This window comes from Hipposideros armiger, unplaced genomic scaffold (genome assembly GCF_001890085.2).
Source record: "Hipposideros armiger isolate ML-2016 unplaced genomic scaffold, ASM189008v1 scaffold_484, whole genome shotgun sequence".
NCBI lineage: Eukaryota > Metazoa > Chordata > Mammalia > Chiroptera > Hipposideridae > Hipposideros > Hipposideros armiger.
The window spans coordinates 436,683-447,203 of NW_017731834.1; the positions used below are offsets into that span (position 1 = coordinate 436,683).

Here is a 10,521-nt window from a genome sequence, read left to right on the forward strand (position 1 = left end):
CTAATAATAGACCCAGAATCTCCTAAAGATGCCTCACATTGGTACAGTCCCTCGTCTGGCTTATGGTGCCTGGAGTGAAGTATGTTTTGTATCAGCAGAGACCCATTTGGAAGCTGCTGCTTCCTTTCGTCCATTCCCAAGGATAGGTGGATGCCATCTTTCTTCCATGTGATAACCGGGACGCCGCGGTCCGACTCTGCAGAGCAGTTCAGGAGGACATTGCCCCCCCGCATCGTGATGGCATCAGATGGTTCAGACAGGAAGTGCAGTGATGTGAAAGCCTTAATCTGGAAACCTGGAATAAGAAAGTACAGGGGAATATGTTCACTTATTCAGATAGATCTCAGGCTTAAATCTCCTGCCTTTTCTTTACAAAGCTTTTGCAAAACAGCTGGGTGCTTTGAAAAATGTCCATGTAATAAATGAAACTTAAAATCAAGGATACTGTGTTAAAGAAGCAAAAAAGTGCCCAATTGAAGTAAACAAGTAATGAAACAATTGACCCAAAGAGTAATAATACTAAAAATTAAGATGTCATACAAATGTAGGCAAGGCCATCATCATATATCAGTTTGCATTTGGAAATTTTGACAGAATAAACTAATATTTTCCAAATACAATTAGATATTTTAACGTAGCAATGGTTAGTAGTGGAATAGTTAAGATTTGGAGTGCTATTCCTATCTCTGCATTTTGATTATAATACCCATTAAATTAAAAAAAATCTACTCAGAAATGGTATTTTATTAACAACTACAGAAAAATCAACTCTGAACAGAGTGGGAAAAGTTATTTGGAACAAAACTCAGGTAGGTTTTAAAATAGGTAAGGAATCCCATGTGCAGAAGCAAGTTGATAAAGCTACTACTTAAAATCACAAACCCCTGATGTGTCTTGGTTTCCATCCAAATGTTGCTCATGAGCCAGGAAATCTGAGTTGTATTTTTACCCCATAAACAGAAATGAACATAAGAAATCAACAGGAAGAAAAGAAAGTTATTTAAGAATCCTGAGGGAATGGAACAAGTATTATTAAAGAATAATACTCTTTTCAGGGCTGACAGTATGTCATTTGGCAGAATGCTTGGTTGTTGAATCAAATGCTTTGATGAGGTCTCAGGAGCTAATTGGGCTCCCCCTTTGCTCAGACAGGTGTATACCAAAATCATTTAAGTTAAATTACTTCCAATTTCATTTGGAACCATCTCTGGGGATAAGGGATTCTACAATGTCCCTCAGTATTTTGTTTTCAATATTTAATCATTCTTAGACTCTAGCTGAATTTTCTTGCTTTCCTTTAATCCAGCGGTTTCAACCTGTGGGTCGTTCGACCCCCCCAAAGGGGGCCCAAAGGGGATCAAACCCTTTCACAGGGGTTGCCGGGTACTCGTATGTGGGTGTATCTGCATGTGGGCCTGGAGACGGATAGAGGAGCGGTGTCTCAGTTCCTAAGACCATCGAAAATACATGTTTTCCGATGGTCTTAGGCAACCCCTGCGAAAGGTTGAGAACTGCTGATTAATCCCATTTTCTTCTGAATCACCTTGTGTGAAAATGCAGAGGAGGTGGACATTTCCTTGTAAGAGCTCTTTATTCTTTTGAAACACTATCTAATTTCTTCAACAATACCCCTAAATCATGGTTTAGCCTTCATTTTTTTTTTCTTTAGGATAACAACCCCAACTTCGCTAGATTCCTTAATTTTTCTATAAGGGGGAAACTTGGTTGTGCACAGTGTAAAGTTTCCATTTTTCTACCATTTCAAAGGCAGGAACCTAAATTGCTTATAATCAATACTCTCATAAATGACTGACGCCTGCTAGCTCCAATGGACACAAGTATTTCCTAGCGTTGTGTACTTCACTGTCTGGTGAAGATGAATCTCAACAGCTTCTCACTGTTTCTCCATGGTGCTATCAGCCATGCTCCTGCACACCCATTTTTCTAAACCTTACATCTGAGGGCCATTACTTTCCTCCTTCGGTTGAACTGTGCCCAGTGAACTGAATCCCTCATTATCATGCCCTCATTTTCTCCAATGAGGCCATTCCCTCAAAGAAAGCCGCTGGGACTTTGCTTAAATGAACATAAATTGTAAAATGACAGTGAGCATTTTAGCCTACCATAAAAGTGATATTGGTAAATATCCCAAAAGATACAGTCTGCTAATTATTACTGCCCACTGTCCTAGTGGAAAGTAGAAACCTGGGAGTCCACGTATCTAGTCCTTGGTCCTGGCTTGATTACTTAAATACCTGGGATTCAAACACATCTTTTAAGTCCTCAGAACCTTGGTTTCTTCAAGTGTGAAATGAGGGGTACTGAACTATAAATTCAACATCCAGTTTGGAGACTTTTCAGAAGTAGGTTGGGTGGAAGGCGTCCATCAAATGAACCCAGCTCTGTGGTTACTGAGATGCAGACTGATTTTGCTATAAATGACTCTCCTATATCTATATAATCCTCTCTTTTACAAGAAAAGAAACAAACTGGTGAACACCCAGCTTGACACCAAGGATGGGAAGGCAGAAAGTTCTAATGTCCTTATATGTCAAGATATTTCACTGGTGTAATACCTGCAATTTCCACACAAGCAGCCTGAATAAGGTAAAAATGAATTTAGAATTCAAGATCAGGCAACTATATTAGAAAGCATTTATTATTTTTTGTTCTTCCTGGGACCTATATTTTAAACAGCCCCATGTTGAACACCCGTATTTATGTCACAGAATGCATAATACATTTAACACAGCTGCTTATGACAGCATGTTAATGAGCATCTGTGCCCATTATCACAAATAAATAATCCACTTAATCTGAAACAAGGAGATTATGACAGTTTTCAGTGCTGTGAGAGGATAATTTAGGCAAGTTAAATAAAGATTAACTTTTCTCCAGTACAATTACTCTTGCAGTTCAGTGGCAATATGAGCTTGTGTACTCCTTGTAACAATTACATTTTGAATATATGGCTCTGAGTAAAGAAATCTCACTGCTTTAAGTAGCTTGCATTAGTTACTTTGCTTTTAGAAAAGGCAGATACAAGCAAACAGAATCTGCTGGGAAAAAATTGATACTGTCTCCAATGGTCCCCCTTTTCAAAGACGTGGCCCATGTCAGGCACAAGCTGCTTCCACTCCCTAACAAGGTATTTCACGCAAGCTTAAGTGTCCCACTAATGTCCCACATTGCGCTGACTTCAATTTAGGTCACCCTCACCCCTCTTCTCATAGAGTACTAGTTTCCTCTCGAGGGATTGTTTCTACCACTACGTACATTGTTTCTCAATATGAAATCATTTTATCAAATTGCTTCCTCCACGGAGATCAACTACACTGATTTAATGTAGGAGCAGAGAAAGATGGTAACACTGAAGACAACAAAGAAGTAGAAGTTGTGGACAGAGTTTGGGCAGTCAGTATTTGAAGAGGGGACAGATCTCCTGGGAAATGGGTGAAAGAAATAATTGGAAAGCAATAGAAGAATGCTTTTGACAGTCAAATGAAACTATGCACCTTACAATTTTACAGAGTATTTTATATTAGAATGACAATGGTGGGAATTTCATCCAGAAGAAAGCCTACCAGAGAAGTTTTTTTTTTTTTTTTNTGCACGCTTTCTACTGCATTTGGAATATTCTAGGAAAGCAGATTTTACCTTAATCCTCAGCACTGTTCCACTTGTTCCTTTTAATCAATCATAATTAACATAGACTTTTAGTCTTCTTACACTTTATGCTCATCAATCAAAATTCTGATGCCGGTCACTCGAAGGTCCCAGGTGGCTGACAACCTTGGTTTTCATGATCAGGATGCCACCCCTTATGTCCCCTGAGTCAAAGGACGTCCTGCTTTCATGCTTCAGTCTATCGTTGCTAAGCAGACAGGGATATCACTAGGTGGGCTGACCAACCACCCTAGTGTTACCTGGGTCTGATGGTAGGGCATGGGACTTTCAAGTTATAAAGCCAAGACCGTCCAGGTTAAACCAGGCTGGTTAGCTGCCCAGCAGGACATCTTCGCTCAAGTACAATTTGGTTTAACTGAATATGAAAGAGAGTCCTTAGTGAGGAAAAGAAGCCACAAAAGGGTGGCATGGAGCTGGAATGATGGACTGATTACATATCCATGAAATCCAGTTTTTTATACCACCACCTGACAAAATCACTTCTTTGAGGCTTCAGCTTCATCACATCTTCACTAGAAGGGTGCATGGGGAAGTGATGGTCCTGCCTGACTGTCCTCGTATTTGTTATTGCTGAAAATGAGTCCTCATTCTCATCAGCCTTCTAGGATATATACCAAATGGGACCTGGGAGAGGAAACCCTTATCAAATGACTGAATAACAGCCTACTGGCTCATTTTTTTTCCCCCTTAGAATTAAAATTAAGTTTGAAAGCAGCCAGCCCTTCAAACCCTGGTTTACATAGTTGAAGGCCTAAATTTATTTCAGGTTATATTCATTTGCCTTGCTTTGTGTCCTGTATTAAACTACAAAAATAAAAAAAATAAAAACCTAACTTTGATCCAAATCATTACAGAAATGAGTAAAAAGTTGATTCCTCTCCCTGAAGATCTATTGGGTCGTTGGGAAAGTNTTTTCTTGATTTTCAAGAAACAGAAAAAAAAACAACCCACAATGAAAACGTGACCTGAATTACAAAAACACAAAGATAAAAGAAAATGAAAATCTTGTGTCTAAAAAGGCTATGGGGGGAGCAGCATTTATCCATCCAAAATGTGCCTCTTTGGCATGTGGATTATTTTGAGCCAAAGGCAATCAAGAGCCAGCAGATTCAAGAAAAACTTTTACGTTTCTCTTAACTACCTAATGAGATGTAGACAGGCCCCCTGGCCCAGGAAGAGAGCTATTACCACAGGTAACTTTTTATTGGACTGATCTATTGGTATGGCAAGACAAACATCTGATCACCAAATATTTCCTCTTCTTATTTTATGAATGACTACCCTCCTCTCCTTTAAAGTCCCAGGTCCTTATCTCATTCTTTAGCTCAGGATGGCATATAAGCCTCAATTGCCTGACTGCCTTTGGGTCTCATATTTTTATGGGGCTCCTGTACCTATGAAATTAAACTTGTTTTTCTCCTGTCAATCTGCCTCATGTCAATTTCATTATTAGATCAGTAAAAGAACCTAGATGGGTAAAAGAAAACATTTTCCTCCCTTCCAACTATTTATAAGCTTATTTGTAAAATGACATGTTCTCCACATTTCAGAAGGGATTTTCATTTGTTATCACTTAACGGAAATTTATGATAGCCAAATCTTCTCATCGTAAAAGGAAACATTAAAATCATAGTGTTTTTCCCACAAGGAGTTGATATTTTCAAGACCCTATATGGATAAATCAAACCAATTTTATTATTATTGTAATTGTTGTTTTTCCTTAGTTTATATTCCGGAGAGTTTCATTTATTAAAAATAAAAGGCTGACTTGGTGGGAAACTTCACAGAGTCCTTAAATCTAGTCCTTAGACTGAGGAGCAAAGTGATAAGGGAATCAGTATGTGCCAGAATTAGATAATGTGAGTTCTAGTCTCCACCTATAAAAAATCACTGTATACCTTCTTTCACTTTGTTGTCAATTTGGGTAACTGTATCACACAGCTTTTTTGAGCATTATGAGATAATGCACAGGAATACATTTTGCAAAGGGCAAAGTATTATAAAAATCAAGTCAATGGTTTTAATATTCAAGGTGTAAATGCTTAAAAATTAACGAAAGAAGCAGCTACCTGGACACAGATGCCCTATAACATATTCTGTAGTCAATGTTGCATCACCTGAGGGAGGAGGGGCTGGTCCCATTCTATCCACAACAGTGTGAATACAAGCAGATGTAGCACTTAGGTCCCAACTGTGATTCTCAAGCCCTGCAGGGGATGTGGCTGGGCAAGTAGATGGATGGGGACAGGGCTGTGTTGGATGGCGAATGTGTGGTGGTGACAATGAATGAGATGGCACTTTCATGATTATTCAGAGGAGCTCTGTAGTGATCTGGTTTTTTTACACACTGGCATTGGTTTTGACTTTTTGTCCTGGAGGAGAGGGGGTTATGGCATATTTCCAGTCTAGACCCACTAACTCCCATAACTCCCCACTTCAATAAATCATTTTCAAGTAAAAGAGCATTAAGGAGGCTGGGTTGAGAAGATTGCCCAGTAGTTTCTTTCTGAAATGATAGCAGCAGTTGCTTGATCTAGAATGCCTGGTCTGACCAGTACAAAGTATATTGGCTTCACTGGCATAACAGTANGACTGGCAACAGCGACACCACCTGGGAACCTATTAGAAATGCATGATTTCAGGCTCCACCCCAAACCTACCCACCAGCAACTCTGGGCTGGGGTCCCACACTGTGTGCTTCGATTAGCCTGCGGGGAATTCTCACATTCATTGAAGCTTGAGAACAGCTTCTCCAAAACATTTGGTGGTCTAAACCAGGGCCTGGGGATCCTTATGTTCTTTGGACTGTCTTATTATGATTTTCCATATTTGGGGAATTTGTGCGATTTGGGGCAATTCTTTTTCTAAGTAGGGAGATGAAATTCATGGGGATGATCAAGGGAAGCAACTAATGGAAGACATTTTCGACTCATATGTCATTCTTATTTGTTGTGTGTTCTTTTGAGAGGCTGCAGAAAAATGGAGAACGGGCCAAGGAAGCAGGCTATTGCTGACAATACCTTGCATCTTTCCTCTACTGTAACCAGCACCCTGTTTGGACCCCAAATGGCTGTCCGAACTCCATTAAATAAAATTCCAACTCCACAGTCAATTGGACATTTAGAACACCCCTTGGAATATTCTTGGTCCTTCACACAAAGAGCTGTCAAAAGAGATCTTTTGATCATTACAATAGCTACAATCGTCTCCCCAAAGAAGTTTTGGAAAATATTCTTTTTCAGGTCGCATTTAATTCATTACATTTTAGGTCCATGGTACAATGGTAGGCTTTTAAAATACTGGAAATTTTGACACTATCCTTGCTGACCTGCCCTTCAGTTTAGTCTCCAGATGGGCAAAACCATAATAGAGCTCTACTCTACTCTGCTGTAGCCTGGGGTGCACTTTACGTGCTTCATCTTAATGTGAGACTTTTAACTTCATCCAGCCCAGAGCAAGAAAATATAGCTCACCAGAGCTAGGGCTTCTGGGAATTATCAGTGCTCTTGTTTCTTCCCCCCCCCCACACACACACACTTCTTGATAAGAGACACAGTAAAAATAATTGTTAGAAGATGTCTGATTTTTAAAAGATTGTGTGCGTTTCACTCCTAATATATTTTAAAGCTGTTTGACTTCAAGACGAGTTTTTATTAGTAACAACTGGAAATCAGAAATGAATTAGGTTTAATGGAATTTATTCCCAAATTTAAATAATGCAAGGAAGACTTACCAGGAAGTGACACAGGTGCATTTTACTATGTGAACTTATTTAATATCACTAAAATAGAGGGGAGCTTTGGATGGAAACTGAAATGAAAAATTTGAAAGGACATTTGACAGTTCAAATTCCTCTCCCATTTGAGTTGCCAGATTTAGTAGATAAAAATTAAAGACATTAGTTATATTTGAATTTCAGGTAAACAATAAATAATGTTTTTATATGATGTCATAAATAGTTACATTAAATAAATATTATATTACATAGGAAATACTTACACTAAAATATTATTTGTTGATTACCCAGAATTCAAATTTAGCCGTGCATTCTATATTTTATCTAGCAAACTTATTCCCCATGAAATGACTTCCTTCAGACCGTGGCAAAAGTAGGCATATAGTACATGAATCCATATTACTCCACTTGGTTCTCACAGAGAGCACTACAGAGAAGAGAGAACTCATGGAAAGCTGCCATGACTGAATCAGTCAGAGTGATTTTAGTGTTAGGAGATCTGCCCACCTAGACTTTCAGAACCATATTATTAATTGTTACTCATATTTACTATACAAGAAGAAAATATGGACATAAAGCCAAATATTATGATTGCCCAGAATCCCGTTCATTGGGTGATAGCCGCTATTAAAATTCGTATGCATTTCCTTCTAAGAAATTATTCATTTTTTGATTTGTAGTAATTTTCTTATGATCCACATTGTCACGATAATATTTGAGAGAGAGAATTCCTTGTCTTGTCTCTCTTCCCCTCACTATAAAGACCCAAAGCCCATCATGGAGACCTACACTCTTAACCCCAATTAAACCCAATTACCTATCAAAAGCTTCATCTCCAACTACACACCATGGGTTAGGACTTCAACATATGGATTCGGTGGGTGGCCGGAGGGAGGGACACAAGCATTTAGTCCGGAACTGTCACAGAGCAACATCTAGAGGCAGAACTCTGTGGGGAATGAGGAGAGTAAGGACTAAAGCCCTGAACTGGGAGTGTGACTGGCTTATTCCAGGAACTGCAGGAGGCCTGCATGGCGGGTCAGACTGAGTGAGAGGGGCGAGTTCAAGGAGATAAGGTCCAGAGGTCACAGGAAGGTGTGCAGGACTTTATAGGCAAACAAAAGAACTTTGCTGTAACGCTGAGGAAGATGAAAACCTAGTGGAGAGTTTTGATCATTACAGTGAAAAGGTCCAACTTAAGTTTTAAAAGAGTAATTCTCAATAGGGATTGATTTTTGCCCCCCAGGATACACTGGGCAATGTTTGGAAGACATCTCTGGCTGTCACAATTGGGAAGTGTGCTACTGGCATCTAGTGGAAAGAGGCCAGGGATGCTGCCACACATCCTACAATGCACAGCACCACCCTTCATAAGAGAGAATTATCCAGACCAAAACATCAATAAAGCTGAAGGTGAGAAACCCTGTTTTACAAGGATCACCCTAGTTGTTATGTTGAAAATACGGTCATTGGAAGGAAGAGGGAAAGAGTTCGGAGGGTAGTTCCACAGTACAGGAGAGTGAGGCTGCAACTTGGGCTAAAGTACCGCAGTGGAATTTGTGAGAAATGGTCAGATCCGTGGTCCTTTTTAAAGGCACAGCCAGGTGGGGTTGGTGAGGGATTCAATGTGGGCTGTTCAAAAACGAAGAGTCTCAGGAGATTCCTAGCAGATCAATAGAGCAATTTATGTAATTTANGAGGGCAGTGTCACTGGCCCTCATATGTGGGATCCGAACCGGGGCCCTCTGGCGTCCCAAGCCAGTTCTTAACCAACGCGCCACTTGGCCGGCCCGAGAAGTTTTTGTTTTGTTTTGGTTTGGTTTTATTTTTAAGATGCCAGTGGTCATTCTATTTGAATGAACCCTCAAATAGTAACATTTCCCAGCCTTGTTTCATAAAAGCAATCTTTTTCGCCTGCTATAAAATTACATAAGGTAATTATATTTTGGAGAAACCCACTTGAGAGTACCAAAACCCTATCCATTAAGACACATGTACAACTGAGTCTGACACTAGAGTTCATGATAAGAATGAGTGGGTTTCCAGCCCTCTGTGTCTCCAAATATTGGTTTGGGAAGATTTCTAAACCTTCAGGATTTAGGCATACAGCCATATATGCATTTGACTAATTTATAGCTTTTTCTTATCTGTGCAAATCTGAAAGAAAAAAAAAGTATGATGTCATCATTTTTTCTGTTTTCTTCTTTGAAAGACAATAGTTTATAAGCAGGTACTGACATATAAAACCTTCAATATTTTCTAAATGAGAATATAGAGAAAGGCCTACTTTTGTAGGATGACACAAAGAAGAAATATTAACATCTGTTTGCTTTAGTTTTGTCAGACAGGAATAAGTATCAGAAATGACACGGCCAGGGATATTCCAAGTTTATGTTAATTATCTAGAGACAGAAACGATCCTTCATGTATTTTAGAAACTCACCAAAATGTTCAAACAACTAGTAAAAATGTTTCTGTAAGTTTAAGTCCCTTAGTGCTTGCTCTCCTTATCATATTCTTGTTAATTTCAAAGACCATTCAGTCACAGCAGCAGACTAACCTAGAATGGGTTTTCTAAGGTATGACATTTTATCTATAACATCTAACATTGTTAAGTGTGAAAAATAATGCCCTATGGAGTCAGAAATTCCTTTCCAAGTCCAAAAATGTAAAAGCTTCTGGTTAAAGCAATAAAATAAAAAAAAATGAAATTTATGAAAAGTAGCATGGAAGTAGAAAGAGGCTCCTGAAAAGTTTTAAAGATTAGAAAATGTCATACAAATCCCCATAGAACTTGCTATGTGTAATTTGATCTCTTTCAAAATTATAAAAGCTTTCACTTTGGGATGCTCGGAGATTTTGATGATTCCCAAATCTTGTAATCAACTCAGGAAACTTGGCCATCACTATCTCTTCTCAGAAATAGATGCTCCTGCATCTGCTTCTGTTGTGTTGAGACAAAAAGAGCTCTCCATTGAAGGAAACTAAAATTATCCTCTGGATGATGGGATATGATCAAACATCAATATCATCAAACATCAAACACCAATCACACCTGCGATTCTAACTCTGGATTTCAGCCTAGTAAAAGCTTATAA

The 10,521-nt window shown here is 39.0% G+C and overlaps 1 protein-coding gene across 1 annotated transcript in view; it reads right to left on the reverse strand.

Moving 5' to 3' along the window:
* Positions 1 to 10,521, reverse strand: part of LOC109395810 (netrin receptor DCC-like) — a 498,319-nt gene that overhangs the window by 89,751 nt on the left and 398,047 nt on the right. The window contains exon 2 of the mRNA XM_019667140.1: positions 13 to 295. Within this exon, the coding sequence (XP_019522685.1) occupies positions 13 to 295 (283 nt within the window). The remainder of the gene's footprint in view (positions 1 to 12; positions 296 to 10,521) is intronic.